Source organism: Corapipo altera, unplaced genomic scaffold (genome assembly GCF_003945725.1).
Source record: "Corapipo altera isolate COAL_440 unplaced genomic scaffold, ASM394572v1 75, whole genome shotgun sequence".
In the NCBI taxonomy this organism is placed as follows: domain Eukaryota; kingdom Metazoa; phylum Chordata; class Aves; order Passeriformes; family Pipridae; genus Corapipo; species Corapipo altera.
This window is the reverse complement of record NW_020884887.1, coordinates 1,039,678-1,063,050: the sequence shown is the minus strand read 5'-3', so window position 1 is coordinate 1,063,050 and position 23,373 is coordinate 1,039,678. Positions and strand designations below refer to the sequence as shown.

The 23,373-nt window shown below is 39.4% G+C and overlaps 1 protein-coding gene across 1 annotated transcript in view; it reads left to right on the top strand.

The window, feature by feature from the left end:
• The window catches only part of DOCK2 (dedicator of cytokinesis 2), a 165,379-nt gene that overhangs the window by 115,883 nt on the left and 26,123 nt on the right, over nucleotides 1–23,373 (top strand). Inside the window, exons 30-35 of the mRNA XM_027643547.1 lie at nucleotides 5,383–5,461; nucleotides 9,766–9,866; nucleotides 9,965–10,023; nucleotides 12,164–12,312; nucleotides 18,026–18,111; nucleotides 22,789–22,945. Of these exons, the coding sequence (XP_027499348.1) occupies nucleotides 5,383–5,461; nucleotides 9,766–9,866; nucleotides 9,965–10,023; nucleotides 12,164–12,312; nucleotides 18,026–18,111; nucleotides 22,789–22,945 (631 nt within the window). The remainder of the gene's footprint in view (nucleotides 1–5,382; nucleotides 5,462–9,765; nucleotides 9,867–9,964; nucleotides 10,024–12,163; nucleotides 12,313–18,025; nucleotides 18,112–22,788; nucleotides 22,946–23,373) is intronic.

The following is a 23,373-nucleotide window of genomic DNA, read 5'->3' as shown; positions in this document are numbered from 1 at the left end:
TTGCCTTCATTGGTTATCCGAAAAAAAACCCCCACAAACCAACATATATACCAACATTTCAATGGTTTCTTTCAGTAAGAGGTTTCACAACACCGGTAATACATTCTTTTAAACCTTATCTCTGTTTTTCTCTGTCTGATTATCCAGTAGAAGTTTGTACTTGATTCATTTTTTCCACCTGCCATTACATCAGTGCAGTCACAGCTTTAGCAGACACAGCAAACATGAGGTTGGGTTGATGCTCATAAATACCTGAGTGAACTAATTCAGCCTTCACCTCAGTGTCTGGGTTACTCACCTCAAAGCTGTAGCAGTGAACTCCCAGATCTTACTCATGTGAACCTGAAAAGACTTTGAAAAGCATCTCACTGGTGTTGGGCCACTGCTTCAAAAAGAATTCATGTGTAAGAGTCTGAGGAAAGGCCTATTTTTGCCATGATTTTGGAAAGGTTTCTGATTCTGTATCTGATTTATGCACCTTTTCCAAAATAACTTTGTGGCCCCAGAAGTGTTCTGTGTTTGGAACAAGGTGCAAGAACAGGCCAGATTTGGCAAAGCAATCTAAGAACATTCCATGTGAATTTAAGGTTTTGGTTGGTCAGGTTTTGAGGGGGTTTGGTTGTGTTTTAGGGTTTTTTACTGTAATCATCTCTTGTTTTATGCTGCAAGGAGCTGATGCACCAATTCTAACTAGTTTGCTAAAAATAACTTGAAGTTCCAGATCTGCAGTTTAGGTTTATCTCCTATTTACACTTCAAAAGCAAGGACAATGTGCAGACCTATTTTACTGTTAAACAGAGAGTCATCATCTTATAAGGAATAACCTTAAAATCCTACTTTGATCCAGGTGTTGTTTGTGGATACAGAATTCTTTCCTTGGTCCACCTCTGTTTTATTTTATTTGAAGGAGAATCAATTAAGAAATCCTTATTTTGAGGTGACTTACGAATTATTTTTTGTCTGTCATAAATTATTTTTGTCTGTGACTTGTGGTACCTTTCTATCCCTGTTTAGAACAGACATCTAAGTGTTTGAAACTAAGTACAGATTCTATTAATTGGCCTTTCTTTCAGGCCAGAATTTGTAAAAAATAGACAGCACAATAAAGTAACGTAGAAGCAGCAGGAAAATCAGAAAGTTAAAGCAAATAAGAGCAGTTGATCCATGGCAATTCTCTGGCTGTCTTAAGCCAAAACCCTGTCTTTTTATACTCAGATTTACTCCAGAGATTTTGGGCTTTGAAGATCATCCATTCAGGCCCAAGACTTTGGTATGAACTGTACATTAGAAGCATCAGTCTCCATAAAGTCAGGATATATCATGGGAGTTATTGAGGCTGAAGGAATTTCAACACTTTCAGATCACAATTATTTAAGCTGATGAGAAATTAATTTCATATTTAGTGTAGAAAAATTATCATGATTAAATACCCAGAAGAACCTATTTGTAGTCCTGTGTGATGATTAAAACTAAAGGAAAACATGAACATTAAATGGAAAAAATCATGGAATGATATTGTCTGTGTGAGAAATGAAGATCCTGTGCTTTGGTCAGTCCAGTTCAGTATAATCTTGCAAAGCAAAGCTCTGCAGCAATCCCTGAGCTGAGAGAAAAGGTAAACTCCAATGTTCTGTTACAGAAACAAGGGAAATTCAGTTATTTTGCGCTGGGACAAGATAATCCCTTTCAGTAGTTTGCCTCAATCACTTCTCCTGCAGTCAGACAGGACAAATTGTGCTCTTCTGAGCTGCTCTGGGACACTCCTACCATCTCTTTTCTGCCTTTTCTTCTCCATTATGTCACTTATAGTTGATAACTGATGTTATGAATAATCATAACCAGTCAATGATTCAATTCTTTAAATAGGAATATGATGTCAGTAATAATTAAAATTATATTTTCCCTTGTTTTCTTCAAAATCTCCAACTGTTTTATAAATATCTGTTTAGTTTCATACTTGGGGCCACTTAATTAATGCCCCTTTTTGGTGATAGGGGAGACTGAGGTAGGACACATGGCATTGGCAGGGGCCAGGAATAGAATTCAAACCTACTGCCTAAGTGACTTCCAATGACAGGAATAGATACACCCTTTAGGCAAAATACAGATGCATGAAAATGTTTGGAATTTGACAGCCTGGAAATATTGCATGCTCCTGAAAATATGTCATTCCAGTCTGTCAGACAAAAATATCTGTGAGAGGGAAAGGGATATTTGCAGAAGGCAGCTTACATATAATTATATTGCATAGAAACCCGTAAATATTTTTAATATTATCAGGAAATTTTACTGGGCATTAAATACCTCAGTATTTCTCAGGTGTCCTTGAGGCTTTTTATGTATGGATAACATTAAACCACAAGCTCTTCACAAAAACTTTAAGGTAGACACACAGGAATATGTTCATATTATAAAATAGATGTGCACTAATAAATTCATGAGTGTGTAAGCTATGAATTATGATAAATTACTATGTCCTTCATGATACTTCCATGCTAAGAGTAAAGTACTTTAAAGTGTGGGATTTTTTTAATGCACCATCACAGAGTCTCCCAAATGGGATATTTAGGTGGCATGTTTCACCAGAAGTGTTGGAGTAGTGAGAACACACAGAATTTGGGAAGTAAAAAAAGCCTCAGAAATGTAGGACCCTCCTCCTACTCCAAGCAAAGACTTTGTGAGTGAAGAGAAATGCTCCTCTCTGAGCAGCTGGAGCTGAGGAACTTGCAAATTAAAGGATCCAGAGCAATGTAGTGCTACAAGAAAGACACACCCCTAAAAAAGCCTTGCCCTAAAATTCCTGTTGGAAAGAGTGATGAGGATGATGACACAGAGTAACACGTGGGTGTCTGTGATTCTGCCTCACTGTGTGGTTTTTTGGGCTGCCTAAAGCAGACCACTCTTTTTAGAATCCTCATTTTCTGCAACATCTTAAGCTGTTTGTGTCCAGCATCAGGCAGCTTTGAGGAGATAAATGTGCCCGTGTGAGTGGAGCATTAGGAAAGAATGTGTTTATTTTCTTGTGGGCAGTGTGGGACAGTTTGCAGCAAAAATCACATTTTCCACAGTAAGACCTGATCACATAAAAGGTGGAAGAGCAGGTTCAGTAATCTGGAAAAGAGCAGGGGGTGCACAGGGCAGTTCTGTGAGTGCACAGAGGTTGTTCAGCAGAGCTGTCACAGCCTGCAAGGGCAGCATTGAGCAAAATCAGATTTCTTGAGCTTGAGGTAATTTGGTTACACGGCTTTTCACAGATCAGCCCCTTAATTCAGCTGGCAGGATTAGCTGAGCCAGTGTTAGTTGAGATCAGTATGCCCTGGACCACTGAGAGGAAGCTCAGCTGGATGTGTGGGATGATGCAGTGGAGTGACACAGCACCCTTGGAACTCTGGAACCTCCCAGTGCCAGCTCCTGTGTGTCCCTCTGGCCACATGAACAAAAAGGACTTGGCAGGATGTGGCACCATGTATGAATTCCTTTGTTTCCTTGATCACATCAGCCATACAGAGGAATGTTATGTGGATGAAAAGAAAATCTTTAAATTCTTGCAAGGAGTTTTTTCCTCCTGGAGAACCTCACCCATAACAAGGAGTTTCACTGCAGCTGGTCTGATGCTCTAATGAAGCAGGGAACTCCTCTGGGTGATTGCTCAGTGGGATTTCCTGGCATAAACCTGCCAAAAGCTGAACTTTTGCTTTACCTCCCTCATTAAGAAACTGAATTATGCCTTCAGATTATTTTTTTTTTTTTGTGGTGAGACCCAAATTCCTTTCCCTGCCTGTTCTGTTTCTGTAGTGGCTCAGAGACTGCTCTCTAGGGACGAGCATAACAACAGAGCTGGGAGGGAATAACATGTTTGCTGTGTTCTGCCAGCCCCCAGTGACCCAACAGCATTCCATCATCCTCCCTTCAGTTTTGTCTTTGATGTGTTTAATCACTTTTAAGCCAGTATAAAATTTGGGCATTCACGGCATCCTGTGGCAATGAGTTGCAGAGTTGAGCAAGTTGAGCATAAGCCCTGGTTTTGCTGATTTTGAATGCACATTCTAATTGTGTTCAGTGCCCTCTGATGCTCCTCTGGGAAAGCTGGGAATGCTCAGTCTCTCATCTCCACAGCACTTTCGATTTTATAGATCCTGCCACCTCCCTCCTCAGTCACCGACTGTCCCCTGACTAAGGAAACCCATTAAATGTGCTGGATCATTTGTGCCACATTTATTTGCTTGTTTTCTTCTCTCTTCTTGCTTTTTGTATCTGTTTATCTTTTTGAAGTGGGGCACCACAAAGAATCTGACCCAAGGACGCAGCATTCCTTTGACAATAACACGTGGATATCCTGCAGTCTCTTAATCTTTTTCTAAGAGTTCTAATTATAGAATTATTGCTTTCTCTGATGTTACTTGGGGGTTTCTGGACCTGGCTGTTATAACTATTAGATCTTTTCCCTGATTGAGAATAGCTGGTTACAGCCAGTCCCTGTATTTGAACACTTAGGATTGGGTTTTCCTTGTCTTTACCTTTCAGACTGCATCTGTTTGCCCCCACAGTGTTTGCTATAGAAATATTTCCGCTTAATAGTTTTTAAAAATGTACTCTGCTATGAAGCAGAGGCAAATGGATCACTTTCAGTCAATTTACAATTTTGAAAACAACTGAATTATTAAAATAAACTTTATAAATATTTAGAGATACAATTGATTTTTGTTTTACAAATGTCCTGTGGGGAGTCAGACAAAGAAATTAGCTTTAGAAGCATGGCTTAATCATGCTGCATTAATCAAGAGCTTAAATAGGTACTGCTTTTCAGGCTAGAGGGGTAATGATCATGCTCTTCCTCTTGGAGGAAATAACTGTCTAGTAACTGAGATTTGAATGTGTTTTTATAATCAGCCTGAGGAGGAAGGTGGGCAGGGGTGTCGTCCTGCCCTCACCACCTGTGAGAAAGCTGAAAAGCTACACTTTATGTCTTTAAATTGGGAAAAATACAGTGGCAGCTCCTAACTAATCATGTGAGCACAGGAACTCTTTGAGCTGTCAAACCCACGGGGAGGAGGCAACAACACCCTTGTAAATGATTTGGTTTTGTCAGAATAGAACAATGTGTTTGAAAGAATCGCTCTGTTGTCTCAGGAATGCAGTGTGGTGTGAAGCAGAGGGAAGAAATTCTATTGTCTGACTTCTGCAACAGAGACAGAGAAACTTTGTGACAACTGTGTGTGTCATTTTTTCTGTATGGGTGACAGGCTGTAAATCCTGTGCCATGGCACAGAATGGCACCGTGTGGGAACAGTGCTAAATGTGCTTCCACCAACATCACCTGTGTTTGGCATCGACTCCCAGGGGTTACACTCATTTATCTGTATAATTGCTTTGCTTTTCCAGGGTGTTCTTGAGAGCCATCAATAAATTTGCGGAGACGATGAACCAGAAATTTTTGGAGAATATGAATTTCGAAGTCCAAGTAAGTATTGAGGGTTCTCAGCTGGGTATCCAGGTGGCATGTGCAGGTCTGCAGAGCCCTGTCTGCTCCTGTGCATCAGCACCAGGTGGGCTCTTGGTTTGAGTGGGGCCACCTTTGATAGGACATGAGAATCATGCTTTGATTATTTATGATCAGGCACCCAAACAGAGTATTTTGTCCTGTGATTCTATCAGGACTGGCAAGCAGAAAACTCATTTTTTGTCTTAGCCAGCCATGTGCATTCAGAAAGTCAGCATGGAGCCTTTACAATGTCAGTATGTAGGACACAAAAAGCTTAACTTTGTTTGACTCCTGGAGTATTTAGCACTTAGAATTCATTTTTAGCTTGTAGTATTCCCTGAAAAGTCATCCTTTATTTCTTTATTTTTATTAGTTTCCTCTGAAATAATTTTTAATTAAGTTTCAGGCTTTTTTTTTAAGTTGCTCAAAATCATTCCTTGTAACTTAAACATTGGGTCACGTATTTTACCACGTTTGGTTTCCTTTAGATAAAAATGTCTGTAGTTTTCCAATTCATGAAGTTATTATTTAAAATGAAAATATAGGTTTTGGTTCAGGATTTGTCACTACGGAAATAGATAGAGAATACACTGACAAGGTATAGTTTGAAAAGTGATTCTGTTGCACTTTTACTATAAAGTTCAAGGCTTTGCCTTCTTGATTTCTTGGGGTTCATATTTTACAGTTAATCTCACAACTTGCAATCTGTTTTAGGTGATTCCCCTGTGCTGCACATAAATGTTCAGGCTCATTGTGCTAAAAACTGTTTGGGGTTGGTCTCATGGTCCTCAGCACAAAACCCTTTGGTCACAAATAGCTGCAGAGCAGCCACATGAGGGGTTACACAGGAAGAGTTTAAAAGATAATAGTAAAAAGAAAGATAAAACATTCAGTTCACATTCAGTTACACTGTTCCCAAGTATGAAATGTAGAGCTTTTTCCTCACTTATTTCATTAAAAAATTCATAGCTTCAAAATGGGTGACTTTGCAAATATATATATATGTGTATAATGTTAATTAAGATTTTTGAATCATAGGGAAAGATGTTTCTCCTGACAAACTTAATACTTATTTTTAGTAAATACCCCTGTTGGGAACCCTCAGATCCCTGATATAATCTCTCTTGGACTCTATCAGTTTATTAACAACTGATTTATAAGCTATGATTTCTGTAGCCCTAGATCACTTTTTCCTGAACGATGCTTTAGTAATTTTTACAAGCAGATTATCAGAGGTCTGAAGGACATCACAGTGTGCAGGCTGCCAAAACCACACAACCTTTAAAGAACACGTGTCTGTCAAAGTTTTATTAAGCTGTACTCTGCCTCTCTCAAATGGGAGAGCAGCAGTTTAATGTGCAGCTTTTATTCCAGCTCCTTCCCGGGGCAGTTCTGTGTGTTCCAGAGTGTTATCAAACAACCAGGGGTGTTGTAGTTCAACACTGCACTTTGCAGTTCAAGGGGATGCATTAATGCTCTTTTATTCATGACTTGTCAAATAGCTGGAGGCTCTGAGTAAGCTAAACAATGTTAGAGTAAATAAGGAGAGCCTTGTAAAGAATTGTAGTACCCTCATAATCTTCACAGGAGACTTAAAATCACAAGTCAAGCAGATACTTTACTTTTCTTCCGTGAATAAAAGCTCTGCAAACCTTCCAACAGTTCCCTAAATATATCTCTTTAAAAAGCTGCTGCTGGACTAAAGAGGGTCTGAATAGTGCAAAGCATATTGGCTTATTTTCTTAACTATGAATTAAAATTTGATTTCCCACTCTCTATTTTTTTATATTAGCATATCTTAGCTGTAAGCAAACATAAGCAGTGGCTAACTCAAAAGGCTCATAAAAATAGTAAAAATAAATAGGTGTTTCTTCTCAGTTATTTAGTTTTAAGTCGCAACTAAATGTATTCCAGTATATGAAAGAGATCATTCCTGAAGTGAAGGCCTCACATATTGAGGGTGCCATATATCCCAGAAATCAGTTTATAATTTCTTATGCTGTTCAGAGGTTCCAAAAGGTTGTTTCTGGCTAACCTTGCTCAATAGCTGTGCTAACTACACGTGCTTTGCAATTCTGCACGCTTGCAGAAAGTTTACAAGTGTCATTTTTCTCCAGAATCAAACCAATGAACCCAGTATCCAGCTGAAATGTGTTGTGGCTGCTGGTCTCCAGGGGCTGAGCTTGCTTTCACTATAATATTTCAAGAAAAAAAAAAACCAAAACTGTCATCTTGTCTGTTTTTAGGATGTGCTTGAGTTTCTTTCGCATCTACAGCGATTTGTCAGAAATTCAAAAGGCTTACAAAGAATTCATGTTTCTCCTAATTACCAAAAAAACCCCAAAATCTCTGGGCAAAGGTATCTGTAGGGGAATGGCTACAGGGTGGCCTTAATGTCTTGGTTTCAGAGGTGTGTGAAGGAGGAGGCAGCAGCCTTTATTTAGGGGTGATTTTTCAGGATAATTACCAAACCTCCTCTTTGTGAGATGCCTGGAAATTTCTTACTAAATCAATTCCACATTTTCCGATTGAGCACGTGTCCAAAACATCTTGGAATGTTAGTGTGGGCTTGAGGGAAAACAAAATGGGTCTTGTAAGGATACTTTTTTACATTTTTAAGATCTGTTTCTATCTGGTTTTACCTTTGAGAGACTATTTGGCCTCACAAGGTTTTAAAGTTAGTTCTGGTACTTCAAAGCTTGCAAACCCTTAATTTGAACATGCTATTGAAATACAAAGGATCCTTTCTTTTCAGCCATTTTGGGGTACTCTGAGGACAAAAGGAAATATGTTTTATAAATCAGGTTATTGAGTTTATAGTGTGTGTCTCTGACAAAGGTGGCACTGTACTTGGAGCTATTAAGTGAATAAATATACCAGTGTCTTTAGTAATAAGGCTTCATTTTTCTCTCTATAATCTAGAATGATTTGAGAAATTTTCCATTTTATTATTATTGATGACGATGATGAAATATAAATTATAATTGACACATACCAAGTGAGTGCCCTGCACCTCAAAAAACACAGCTTCTCAGGGGCTGAGAACTCCACACTGGTCAAAATTATGATTTAAAATATTTGGTAAGAGAGGAAAGGAGGCCTTCCAGGGCATAAATAACATTTATCCTGATGCAAAAGGCCCTGAATGAGGATGGTATTGAGTTGGTGTGTTTGCAGCAGGACCAGCTTTGAAATGATCAGCTCTGCTCAGGAGAGCTTTGGTTGGGACTCAAAGGGAGGAATAAATACAGATTATAGACAATAATTCCTTTAGGAAATGTCTGTGGTTCCATGTGTGGTTTTGTGTGTCAGTCTCTGTTTTTCCTGGTTATTTGCACACTGGAATTTTCCAGGCTATAAAGGACAGAGGTCACTCCTGGTTTTGATGGAATATTATATTTCTAGTGTGGGTTCCCAACCCAGGGTTGTGTTACACCATATAAAATGAAGAGCTTTGTTACAAGTTTTGTTGCAATCCTTTAAATTACCACTAAATATATTTACCATTGCCTTTCTATCTCTCTGTGATACCTACCACTATTATTCAAATAGAGCCACATCTTTAAGGGCCTGAAGCTGTTGCTGACTGCTCAGAAGCTTTTCAAAATAGTATTTCCTTCCTTAAATTCATGTTTCCTAGTGAAGCTTCTCTTTTCCCATCCCATCTTAACATATGAGGAATACTTTGATTGTCTGGAGAACAAGTAATTTGCTTTGAGGAACGAAGTGAGAGAAGGAAGTGAGAGAGGGTTTCATCTTCTCCTAGCACATGACATCAGTAGTCATTTAGGGATGTATTTTGTCCTTCTTTCATGTAGAGAGCTCTTCACAAATCATATTGGAATTTCATACAAATGCTGGTTGAATTAGAATCCAAAGAGGAGACAGTAGATGCTTTTTGAAGTGGTGCTCAAATGCAGTGTAATTACAGTGGTGCCTTTAGCTCCAAGTTAAGATTCACCAGTGTTAATGTGTTTCCCCAGTCCTGCCTTGGTTCAGGGTTTAATGTTGCTGGCTAATGAATCTCCTGTGGATCTTTTTTTTAGCAATATTTATTCAGCTGCTCTGTTATTAAAAGCAAATGTGTAGTAGTGGTTATTAAAATTCATCTTTCTTGCTTTTCTGCTAATTGCATAATACTAATGATGTGCATCTTTGCACAATATAGAAATCTCATATTGCTTGCATAGTTTGGTTTCATAAATTATTCTGCATTATGCATCATTTAATATTATTCCTGCTTTCCTCAAAATCATTATAATTTCCTTATATTCAATTTACAGCTGTGGAACAACTACTTTCACTTGGCTGTGGCTTTTATTACCCAAGATTCACTGCAGCTGGAAAATTTCTCCCATGCAAAATACAACAAAATCCAGAACAAGTAAGCAAAAATGTGTATTTAATTTATATCTTTAATTTTGTAGTAAAATTATAAGAAAGGTAATGATAAAAATACTTTTTGTATTTCTTTTTTCCTAGATATGGAGATATGAGGCGTTTAATTGGCTTTGCCATCCGGGACATGTGGTACAAACTTGGTGAGTACTTGGGCCACTGAATTTGTGTCATATTTCTTGATTCATTGAAAAATATCCGACATGAAGTGCTTTTGTAAATATTTCTGCTATTTGAAGTTAACATATGTTTTCACTCCTGTGATAAAGCTTGGAACTGTCATGAGAGACCATTTGACTACTGCCAGTTTTTTATCTGTCAGAGAACAACCTTCTCTCAGATTTCAAACATAACTGAAATCAGATTTCAGAAACCTTATTTTGTGGAAATTGAGACTGCATAGATTTTCCCTGGGAAGGTTCTTGCTCAACCTGAACCTACAGTTCCAGAATTTAGGGCACTCAGACTTGGAATCTGTTTAGATTAAAATTCCAAAGTGTTTTTATATTTCCTGTCCAGCCACATTCTGCTGCTCCTCCTTTGAGAGTTTCTCATTAACTCCTTTGGGATCGTTTCTTATTAACTGAACTTCTGTAGAATATTTGTTTTATCTCGGAAAACTTTTGTGTGGCAATTGTGTGGAAAATCAATGTGGCGCTCACGAGAGAGGAACATCAGACTCAGAATACTCAGTTATGGAACAGGTCTTGTCACAGTTGTTTATGAGAATATATTTATCTCCTCAGAAGCTTCGGGCAGTATTGACGTTCTTGCACAGGTTATTGAGTTTGCTGCTGCTCTGCTTCCCACCAGAGCAGAGTTTCAAGAACATCTTGGACCTGGCTGAGGTTTTTTTGCAGATTTGGGTGTTTGTTGGCAGCTGATCCGACAGCTGTGCTACAAGAGAATTCTGGTTTAGGGGTTTTAGGAGTCGAGGTGATGACTGCAGGTGGCAAATGGGGGTCAGAAGCATAACAGGTACAACTTCAAGGACTGTTCAGTCATTATCTGAAGGAAATATTCAGATACCATGTGGGGTAGGACATTTCTTCCTGCTGGATGAATAATAAGAAATGGTGTTAATGGCCGATGTGGTCAATTTAAATGACACCTTGCTCTGTGTACACAGTACCAAACAAACAGATGACAAGGAAGCAGCTGTGGGACAAGGGGACAAATGCTGTGTGGTCTGGGCAAGCATATGGAGGGTGAGCCCACCCTGCTAGGGAGCACTGGCAGAGGCCCTGGAGCGTGGAGCCAGAAGGGAAGAACAGTTACAGTTTAGTAGAAAGTAAATCTCTTAGTTTTACTTCATGGGAAAAGCCTTCTCGAAGCCAGGAGAAAATTAGTTTGTTGTTCTTTGAAGTTCCCTGGGATGAGTCAGGCTGTGAGTCTGGCTTAGGAGGGGTGGGAAGAGCCTCATCTCTGGGTGCTGGGGGGATCTGTCACCTGTAGCCAAAGGAGAAAGGACCCTCTAGAAACAAGAACCCAACCCCAAACCGACCCCAAACAAATATGGGGACTGGTCCTGCTTACATGTGGGAGTGGTCAGACCTTCTGAGCCTTGTCAACCTCAATTAGTTTCTGTAAAAGCCACAGAAGAAAAATGGACCAGCCCAACTGGGGCACTACTGAACTGTGGAGCACAAAGGAAAACTGGGAGAGTTCTACAAGGGAATTGCTAAGAACTAGTGACTTATGCTTTCTAAAATCTCACAGTTCCGAGCTGGCCTAACAGCAGGTGATTGTCATCTGATTTCAGAAAGAGAAATACACTTGAATTGACAAGTTTCCAGACAATCTTGTGGCTGATCACTTCTATTTGCTGCAATTCTGATGCATTGCTTGGTTTGGTTTATTGGTTGCAATGTCTGATGTTATTCAGAAGTGAAAGCAAGTAATGGTTTTCTCCTTCATAAGCCAGAAAGGTTACAGAGTGTGGCATTACTGAATTTGGGGAGTTCTCAGGTTTATTTATTACTTTCTACTCTAAATATTTATAAGGAGATGTCAAAAGCTGAAAAACTGAAGTGTTCACTGAAAAATGCCAACTCAGCTGGTGTAGATGCCCATTCCTGGCACTGAATTCTGCCCCTTTATAAGGAGACAGTGTCCATTCACACCCTCCCAGCCTTTGAGAAGGAGCAGACAGGAGTGACTGAGCTGTAAGACTTTACCAACACAAGTGGCTTAAACAGTGCTTTAAATGATTACATGTCCTACATGCTTTCCTAAAAGTATTTTTTTTTCACCTCAAATATCCAATTTGTGGTTTTGTTTCAGGCCAGAACAAAATCTGCTTTATTCCTGGGATGGTTGGGCCCATCTTGGAAATGACACTTATTCCAGAAGTCGAACTCCGAAAGGCCACGATCCCAATTTTCTTTGACATGATGTTGTGTGAATATCAGAGGACAGCAGAATTCAAAAAGGTAATTAAAAACACTCTGTGTGAAAAGGCATTAAAGTATCATGTGCTCAGTATTTCTGGTTAAATGTGTGTCATGTGGGCTTTTCTGCTCCCAGAAAGTCAAATCCTGAGTATTAAGAACCAAAGGAATGGCCTTGTGCAGTGAGTCTGGGCTCTCCAGAGTGATTTAGTTGGACTCAAGTATAACTTTTGTTGCAATGACAGCCATAAGACACTGCAATAGGGGCCCAGAGAGGTTGCAGGATCTTAATCCAAATTTTCAGAGTTTTACTGAAAAAGCTTCTGAGCAACAAGACTTACATTTGTTAAGTAGAAGGTAGAATTAATGACCTCTGAGGATCCTCTATAATCTAAATTTTTCCTTATACCCCTTCCTTGTGAGATATTGATAAGCCAAAATGTTCAGTATTTAGTAGAGCATATGTCACAGAAGCAGCAATGAATAATTAATCCCATATTATCACATTTCCCAGGGAACTCTAACTTTTCTAAGTATTTATTGTGAGAAAAATAACCACTGTGAAGAACTGACGCTCCTGAAGTGTTCTCTGCAGTCATTTTGAAAAGAAAAAAGAATGTTTAAATCACAAGTATGAAATATTTCTGATTGATGGAATAGAAATAGGGATAGCTGGAGAGGGCACTTGGAATTTTAATCTAAATCTCCTGTCATTGCTTGCTTTGCCTACCTGGGCAGTGAGTACCTATTGGTTTCTTCCCTATCTGACATCTCCATTCTCATCAGGCTCTTTGGCCATGGACTCACCTTATTCTGTGTTTGCAGAGTAAATTTTCCCAGTACTTTTTCAGTTGAATATTCAGGCTTTGTAGTTACGCAAATAATCAACTCAAACCAATCTGTGTAAGGGTGAGTGACAAACAAAAAGGCATCATTTCAGACACATGTAAATATAAATATCTCGTGTACCCAGCTATGTTTAATACTTTAAATCATTCAGGGCATTTCTGTGTCAACCGACTGTGGAACAAATGAGCAGATGGAATTTCCATTTTGGTCTGTGTTCCACAGTGCAAAGCTTTTGGTTCAAAGCCAAGATTAAAAACCACTTTGCCTCTGTGCATCTGTTCCCTCCGTGTCCTGGTAGTCCTGTATTTGCTGTCTTAAAAATGTTTTCCTACTCGTGGCTTATACCTCATCCCTTGGGAGAGGCCCAGGGATCTGTGCAGAGCAGAAATCCCGGGAACTCATCAGTCAAACTGCCCCATTAACGGGAGCAGCAGCTTGGGAGCCTGGGAGGTGCCAGACATTTCAGCGACCCTTAAATCACCTCCCAGGCCAATAGAAATAAGTTTCAGGTGGTATTTTACAGTGCCAAGGAACAAGGACATTTTACTGCAGTTTAAGGGCAAAGAGATAGTTTTTATCATTAACTGTTTCATAATCTCATTAGCTTCTAATGTTCTGCTTTAGGAATTGCAAATCATTTACTGGCCAGGAATGGTGAGTTTTATTCTCTCCTTTCCCATGGATGAGATAATTAAGATAAACAAACTTGACTCTGTAAGTTTAGCCCTTCTGGTAAGTTTTTAAAAACATATATTTTAAAGGAAAAGCACATTAAGATTTATGGTTTAAAATTCTTGTTATTTTCATTAAAATGAGCAAATAATTAATATGAATGGATGATTACTGGATGCACAAACACACAAACTCTAGCTTTTGCTAGTGCACAATTTGTATATGCAAATTGACATTTAGAGCATAAAGGATATTTTTTGAAAGCTTCAGTATAAAATTTTGAGAATGACAACATGTTATTTCCAGAGTGCCTGTGGCACTCGGGAGCCCAGAATGGCATTCAGTTAAAACACAATTTTGCAGAACTTTAAAAATAAATAATTTATTTCTAATCTAATCTTCTCTAATGAGAGAGAGGGGGAAAAAAATTTCACAAACAGAAACATCTTTATGAGCTGAGCCTGTACCAGCACTGGAACCAGAGCTTGTCTGGTGCCTCCCACATGATTTAATAACCTTTTCCAAAATGACTGTTTCTGTTAATGTTTCATGGGCCTGTGCTGGGCCAGCAGCAGGACAGGGCTCTATTTTTTGGGGGGGCACACAGAGAAAAGCAAAATTCCACCTGTGGTTATCTCAAGAATGACATGTTATACAAATATATTTAACAGGTTGGAATCCGTACGTAGGTGTTTGACACAGTCAGACATTTTCTTTCAATCCCTTCTTCTGCTTTGCACATGTAGCTTCCATTCACTCCAAGTAGTGTTATGTAAGTTTATAATTTTAACTTTAATTGAAGATGTAGGGAGGGAGCCATTATTACCTGCTAATTTTAGCCATCAAGGCTCTGTCTGTCATGAGCTCAGAGAGTGAGGAATCTTGGAAAGGCAGTTTATCCAAGTTATTTTCTGTGTCTGTGGATAGAATAAGTCCTGCAAATATATCCCTTTCTCCTTCATATCTAAAGGGAAGCTCATTGTTCATGTGTTGGACACGTGGTGTTAAAGGAGTCCCATCCTCCAAATGTTGGTGACCCACCTTTCCAGGAAGGATCAGGGTGTGCATTTTATTAAGACTTCAGAAAGCAAAACACATCTCATCAAGCAACCTCGTGCTCTTTTTTCTGACTGTAATCTGAGGCCAAGAGCTTTAAAATGATTGCTTTAAAAAAAACCCCAAACAAACAAGCAAACAAAAAAAATCAAACTTAAAAGAAATTAGCTCTTTGCAGAGTAAATGAAAATATCGTTGAAATAAACACGGATTTGAGTTAAGTTACAGATTTAACTTGGCTTAGGAAAGATTAATTCATCCGTGTTTATATTTTTGTTCAAATAAGTCGCTCTGTTTGTGTTTGGGTTTTTCAGCTGAGGATCTCTCCTGGGTTCTGCCAATTGCTGGAGCCATCTGGGGAAGTTTGGTGTGTTTGCTTTCCTTCCTGACTGCTGTGGGACTGTCAGGAAACAGTGCTGGCTGAGGGGGTGTTCCGGGACTCCCAGATTTGTTGGAGGACAGATGCTCATTCCTGGTGCTCCTGATGCAGTGTCCTGTCTCTCTGAGCTCAGAGCTCTCACAAAGTTACTAAACAAGTATTTCACCTCAGCAAGCCCCCCTGGTGCCTGTGATTAACCATTGCTGTAAATAGCTTTATTTCTGGCTCTGAGTTCTTGAAACTTTGTTATGCAGAAAGATTTCAGCAGGACGTGAGATCATCCCAGCAGCAGAACCCAAATTTGTGTGACCTGGTGCTTCCATGTGGAAAACATGGACTTGCTCCTGGTTTGGTATTGAGGGGTGCTCAGAGCTCCGCAGATTCCTTGGATCTGTTAGACAGATAAGCAGTTTAAAGCTCAACTGGTGCCAATGACACTTAGGCACACTCTGTTTAAGTTAGGAGTGTTTAATTCCAGGGCTTAATTTTGGCAGAGAAACACTAAAACTCCATTCTATATTTCTGCCAGCTTTCTTTACTTGTTTTGATCCAAGCAACTGATTCTTTTTTTTGCAGCTTGTTGAGAAACTGCAGGAAAGATGCTTAGGAAGAGTTTTTTTGTTCAGATCCAGCAAAGTAAAATTATTGCCTCTTTGAGAAGTAATCAATTCTCTACCTGCTGAATAAGTACTAGGAAGGATTTAAGAGGTGGACAGTTTTTAACTGGTGCTTGACTTGCACTAAATTCACAGATTTCTGTCTTACTGCAGTAAATCCACAGGCTTCAGCTCTATAAAATAGATGGATTGGGTGTTTTTGTTTAATATTTCCCTGTCCTGAAACTACCATGCACTTATGTTACCCACATTACTAATACATATATAAACACTAATACACATACTACTTGCACATAGGAATTAATTCAGAGCCCTTTAAACTTCTTTTTCTGTCTACACCTGACAGAGTAATTTTATTTTTCCTGTTAAGCTATTTTTCAATGATAGCTCTTTATTCTCTAGTATTAGTACAGTATGTACTGTTCCACAGGCAATCTTTAATTTGTATTCTAATTACAGAGATAGAACTAAAATTGGAGCAGCAAAACCAAGAGTTGAAAAACAAACCAAAAATCCTTTTTGAGCTCTACAGAAAAAATAAGGCCCTCTCTTATTTGACCCTTCTATAAGAAATAATTAAGAAATAGTGCTAATGTAGAAGTCCTTCTACTCAAATCAGAAAATGGGCTTGATGTTACTACTGAACAGTTGATAGTTTTCTCTGAGAGCATTATGGGAAGTGGTTCTTAAATGGACACTCAGATCTGAAGTCGTGAGGTCTCTTAAGGAGCAGTGGGGAGTTCAGTGCACCACATTTACTGCTGATTTCTGCTCAAATCCTGGATTGCTCAGTGCTGCTGTTGATGTTCCTCGTGTACATACTCTACAGGTCTTCAAATTCACCCTCAGCAATGACCTTTTCTATGGAGGCATCTCACTGGGTGATAAATAGCAAAGTATTTTCTCAATTTTCCCCTTCATCCAAGGTTTGAACCATTCCATGTCCATCTAGAACAGCGCTATTCACGTTTTCATGAGCAGTTCTTTCCTCCTCATTCCCCTGAAGCTGTGCTGTCCCTGCTGCTGGGCTGGAGAAGGGGCCTGTCTGTGCCATGGTGTGGTGTGTGCACAACTTGGATCCAGGATCCCGTGTCACACTGACCCCCTGGATGTGTTTAACTCCCTCTCTTTGAAGCTCATCTGTCTGGGGCTGCGTTACGATCACAAGAACAATTTTGTTTCCACGCGATTTTGGTTTTGTTGTTTCGACTTGGTTTGAGAAATATGAAGTGGTGGAAGTTACTCCTTCCTCCCTGCCCTTTCCAGGGAAGAGAGGAATGTGTCTGCTCTGCCAACTCTTCTGCACCCAGGCTTTTGCTCTCTGTATGATGAGTGTCAAAGTCTGGCTGCTCAAGACGCTGTTTCAAAGCTCCTTGGAAGGAGCGACACCCACTGCAGTGTTCTGTAAAAGAGCAGTTTGCAGCATCAGGATGGACAGTAGATCTGGATTGGATGCTGGAGAACAATGGGGAATGTTTGGCCTTTGCTCTTGAAAAATGCTGAGTAATTTTTCTGGGTGGAGAGTTTTAATCGTGACCTGCCTGAAGGAAGTGCACGTAGCAACATGTTTTCAGTTGGAATATCAGTTCAACTGAAGGAGTTGTCCCTTCCACAACACATCTGGAGAGATGTGTGACCTGTTTGGTGTCCTAAGAGGAAGGACTGTTTGCATCTGTGTAGCCCTGGGCTGAACCTTTCGCTGAGGATATATTAAAGTAAGGTAAAAAATCGTGCATTGCAGTTATCTGAAAGTACCTTACATAAAACACTACAGTAATTCTTTCAACTGTGAAAGGTTCCCAGTTCTCTGACAGGATGATCTGCATCCCAGTCTGCCAGAGCTCTCAATTACACAGAAATTCTCCAGGGAGAAGCAGAATTATTCATGTAGGACAACTGTGTGAAATTTTGTGTGAAAGAGGAACGTGCAAAGTTGCTGTGTTAGCACAGTAATGAATGCTGTCATTTTTACAGAGCTGTTAATAATTAGATAATTAGATGTAAAGCAGCAGAGCTTTATTTCACTGTAGGTCTCCACTACTGCTTTCTCTGTGCCTCTCAATGTGTTCATATGTACAAATACATGACATAACCCTACAGAGGTACATTTTCCATGCCATACTGAAATGTGTTTGACCTCTGGATAGCTGCTGAGAGTTTTGATTTTTTCTTTCTTTGTTAGTTTGAAAATGAAATCATTCTGAAGTTGGATCATGAGGTGGAAGGAGGACGAGGGGATGAACACTACATGCAGTTGTTTGAGACCATGTAAGTAGTGCATAAGAATAAATGCCATAAGAATATGTTTTTATCTTATTATTCCCAGTTAACAGGTTGATAACCTCACTTAAAGGAGAATCTCAGCAACTTTTTTTTCATCAAGGAACTGGAAACAGCACACTGCTTCAGTACACCTAGTTTGAATTGTAGTTTTGCTCATCAAAATGATTTTTCTAGTTGCTTTTCATTAGCTAATTTATGAAGAAATTATACCTGATCTGCATTTCTATATACAGCTTTCAAACATAATCAAATGTTCTCCCCACTATTAGTCTTTCCACACTTTTCTTTATAGTCTATTGTCCCGGTTTCAGCCAGGGTAGAGCTAATTTCTTCTCAGTAGTAGTTTTTATTTACACTAATAAGGCATTTTAAAATGCTTTACTTGCTTTTCTCAGTGTCTAGATTGGACTCCAAGAGATTATTGTCTGAATTTAAATAAGGTGACTACCCTAGAATGAGAATGTTAAGAAGTGCTAAGGTCTAATCAAAGTATTTCTTTATTTCTGATAATCCTAAAGCCTCAGATTATGTCACATAGCACCTCCTTCTCTTTTTGGCCATCCACATTCAGCTTTACTCCCTGACTGAATAGTCACGTTTTCACTGATGGCAAGTTGGGTGTGACATTTTGGGCAGTGCTGGAGTCCTTGTACATCCCTCTGAGAGTTTGTCCCTGGCTTTGTGTGTTTTAGTTTGTCACAGCCCTCACCAGATGAACCAGGAGAATTTGGTTACACCACAGTGGAAAAAAGTCCACTCTCAGGGAAAGCTTTTTTTTAAAATACTGAATTATATAATCAAATAATAGTATGTATATGTTATTTATATAATATGTGATTATGTTCTAATTAAAAAGAGACATCATTTAAATCAACTATAGATGTTTGCTATTTTAGTTTAATTTCTGTCCTATGAGGAGGCAGATAAAATATAGAAAGGCAGACTTGAAAAACATAAAAGTACTGCCACTTTCTAGGCATTATAAACCTATTCCTTGAAAGTGCTACATGGGCAAGGACAGATGAAGTTTTAAATGCACCCTTTTCACTTCCTCACATGCAATGACTGTGTTAACAGAGAGCAATAAACTAATTTTTCAGTTCTGAATGTTTGCTGTTTTTTTCCAAATATCCATATCAAATCTTCTTTGCCTCAGTTTAGGCCAATTATTTCTTGGGATGTAAAGAATCATTTATTCTGTTTCTTTTTTTTCCATCAGCTTTTAAACAAATTTTAAAGTTGCTGCCTTGTTTCCTTCTGGCTTCTCCTTTAGGGTAGACAACCCCAATATTTCAGTTTATCCTATGGAATTTTTCTGGACATTCCTGCAATGTCTCCATCTGTTTTAAAACACAACATTTCCTTAAAGCTGGAGTGAGTAATCAAACTGAGATTTTATCAATGCAAAGAGCAAAGGTTCCCTCAGACCTTGTGTGTGAGACTCTTTGAAGTTCCCTCTTTCTGAGCTGTGTGACACTCTTTGCCTGCCTTGTTCTAACACTTTTCTGGAGAAGTGGCACCTCTCCAGTTAATCCCCATCTTTCAGTAGTGCAGTCAAATAATGTCATCAAACATACTCTGGAGCATTTGATCTCTGCCTTCCCAAGGCACCCTCCTTGCCCTGACAGACCTATTTTTCCCCCTTGTACTGTCCCACTTTCTGCGAGGCTTCAAGTTCAATGTTTCCACATTTCTAAAGATGCCACTTCATCTTATCTCCAGATAATATTATTTGTTCCATCCTTGAAGCTGTTGAATGACACCTATAGAGGGACTGTTGAAGCAGAGGTTGGTGACCTACCAGTGGTAGAATCTCCTCTTCCCTCTTCTCTCTCATCTTCCCTCTCCCCTCTCCACCCTTCCCCTCCATTAGTTCAGTTTGGTTTAGACTTTCCTTCCTTCACACCTTTCAAAGTAGGGATTTCAAGCCTCTGTCCCCTTCTGGATGGGGACCCAGTTAAACCAGCCTCCACATTTATTCATTTGTTCCTATTTTCATCAGCTGATTTCCCATAACTGCATTCCTGCACAGTTCCAGTGCCCCCTGGATGCAGCCATGGAGCAGCAGTCAGTGACTGTGGTGTGCTGGTGGTCACCTCTGCGACCAACACTCACCCACACTGGGGAGTTGCTGGGAAATTGCTGATTCCCAAGAAACTAAATAGGTTCAGCAGAAGTTTAATTAAGCATTTGTCCCTGGTCCTAACTGTTAGTGTGCCCCAGGAGGGGTTCTGAGCTGTGCTGGTGAGTGCTGTCCTAGACAACACCAGGGAGGAGAATCTGGGATAATTTGGGATAGGTGAGAGGCTGTTTGCAATGGGCAGAGGACGCAGGGCTGCCCTGTTTGGGGAAATGCAGGAGAATGTAGCTCTGTGGTGCCAGGCCACTTGTCCTCAGGCTCAGAAAATGAATCCTGGCATGTTTTAGTTACTAATATAGGCACAACAGAAAACAACATTTGGCAGCTCTCCAGTTCCCCCATCATTGCAGTGGCCCACGTTATTAAGTTGTTTTCTAGGATCTTTATTTAAAATATTTTTTATTTTAAATCTTTTATTTTTTTTTCAAGCTCTGTTCAAAAAATCAAAGGTTTCTTTCTCCTTGCTGGGGGGAAAAATCTTGAAGTTTTATGGTCCTTTTTATTGAGATTACTGTACAAAGCCGAGCAATACATTTTTTAAATCTTCCCTCAAGAGACAGGTGTTCCTCTCTCCTGTTCTTTTTGTAGTTCTCCTTTATGTGCACTCCAGTTCACCTTTCTTTGGTGACTGGAGTTATGTGTTATGTCCTGGGTGAGACCCAGCAATAGCTTGTGGGTTATGTCAAGGTTTTTCTACTTGTACTGGAAAGAAATGTCATGTCTGGGTGACTCGTGTTTGTTGTGCACTCAGGGAATGTTCAGAGGTCTGCCTTGCTTGCTGTCACTCCAAGGGAACCTGTGGCAAAAATTCCTGAGTGTCACTTGAATGGTGACTGTGCTTTCCTCTGTCAGTGTCTCACCCTGTTTCTGATCTCACATATGTAAAACAACACCATTTTTCCTGTATAATATTCCTATGTGGTTCTGAGGCTTTCCTGCTTTCTTTCCCACAAATGTAATTTAACACACTCCAACCTTTTTGTCAGTTGTCAGCTCTTCAGTATTTATTATTTACCTTCAATTTGCAGTGTATTTAATGTTATAAGGGTATTTCAGTTACTTATTTAAATATTTCTGCTGTTGTTTCAGACTAATCAGACAACAGCAATTAAAGTGTTTGGGTTTTATCTGTCAGCCTCTGTCCACCACATCTTGTACAATATAAATGTTTTTTCAGACACCTGTGTACACCCTCCCTCTGTCTCAGCAAAGTAACTCCACTGGAGTTGGACAATCCAAGGAATAAACTTTAGGTGCTGGTTTTACTTTGCTTAAGTTGGAACTTTGAACCTGACTCCATTCTAGGCTAGAGTTTCCAGGATTTCTTTGCAGCTGAACATAATATAAATATGTATTTTCTGAAGAAGGTTTAAAGAATTATGAGAAGTAAAAAAAAAATTTTCTACAATTAATTAAAACATCACACTTTATAATAATTTTTTTAATAGTATACTTAAAGATTAGTAATAGGTTAATTTTTTACCTGGGTGTCTTGAAAACAGTGATGTTTGATATTCAGTTGATATCAGTTGAATATCACAATTGATAATTAAGCACTAGGAGGTCAGAACCTTCCCAGCTACCAATATAAAGCAGGGCTGCCTTGGGGAAAATGAACTGTATCTCTGCCAGATCCAATGCATGCACCTATAACATATATGTGAAAATATATGTATATATAAATATATATGTATAAAATGCAGTTTGTCAGAGAGAATCCCAGTGGAAAACCAGGATGTTAAGCAGAGGAAACAAGCTCTCAAAGAAAGAAAGAAAATAATCCTTAGTGAGATGCTGGTAATTGCTTCATGGTGCTCAAATAGTTAAACTTTTAAAACAAAGCTCTGACAATAAAGTAAAATATCTACTCCTAAACCACTTCAGCACTTTGTAGAAACAGTATATGCTAATGTCTTGTTAATGTGAATTCAATGTGATGTTGCCATTCTATAAAACTCATTTTCCTCTGTTTTTATCAAAAGAGATCAAACTGCTCTTTTCAATCTGCAGAAAGTTGATTGTTTGGTTTTCCTTATTTCTCAAGGGCAAATTACTCTGGTGAGGCCTTGCTAGTGAATGTCTTTTTTGACCTAAAATTGTAATTTTTGTTAGTTTGAAATTTCTACTCACATGTAACAGCACAAAAAGAAGGAAAAGGTTGCATTTTATGTTGAGGAGAGGAAGGTGCAGTGTTTAAATATTTTGCAATATTGTTTGTTGCAATAGTTCCAGAGACTAGAGTTTGTGGTAACACCGATGCAGGTTGCTCTGTCCTGAAGTTGTGGCCATACCCTTGAATCCTACATCGTTTTCAGACAGGAAAAAGAAATGTTTCTCTTTTTTATATTTGATTTATATGCCACTTGTCATGTGGGTATCTAAATTACCGACTCACAAAGGGAATTTCCAGTGTATTCTGCAGTTGATTTAACCCCACCTCAGTCTTTGCCTTCAGGTCCAGTTTTTCAGTTGACAGGCCACTGATTTTCACGGAATTGTCCCAACATTTTTTGTGTTTGCAGCCTTAAAGACTGTGCCCAGGAGCACCCTGGCATTTCTGACTTGGTGGAAAGGTTTGTCAGCCTCGTTAAAGGCCTCCTGGAGAAGCTGCTGGACTACAGGACCGTGATGAACGACGAGAGCAAGGACAACCGCATGAGCTGCACCGTGAACTTGCTGGTATGTTCCCTCCTGGCATCCTCGGGTGAGGAGAGGGAAAGCCTCAGAATCCATTTACTAAAGGTGAAGGGAAATCTTCCTGGTGACAGCAGCGGGTGACAACACTCAGTAGTGATATAAATTCTGAAGCAAGAGGGTTTTATATTTATTTGCGTGGATGCATCCATAAGTCTGACAGCAGCATCCTCTCACTTCTTTGGTTTTCATAGAAACACAGAATCACAGAATCAGCTGGGTTGGAAGGGACCTCCGAGATCATCAAGTCCAACCCTTGATCCAACCCCGCTGTGGTTCCCAGCCCATGGCACTGATGCCACATCCAGTCTCATCTTAAAAACCTCTGGGGATGGAGAATCCACCACTTCCCTGGGCAGCCCATTCCAATGGCTGATCACCCTCTCTGGAAAGAAATTCTTTCTAATATCCAA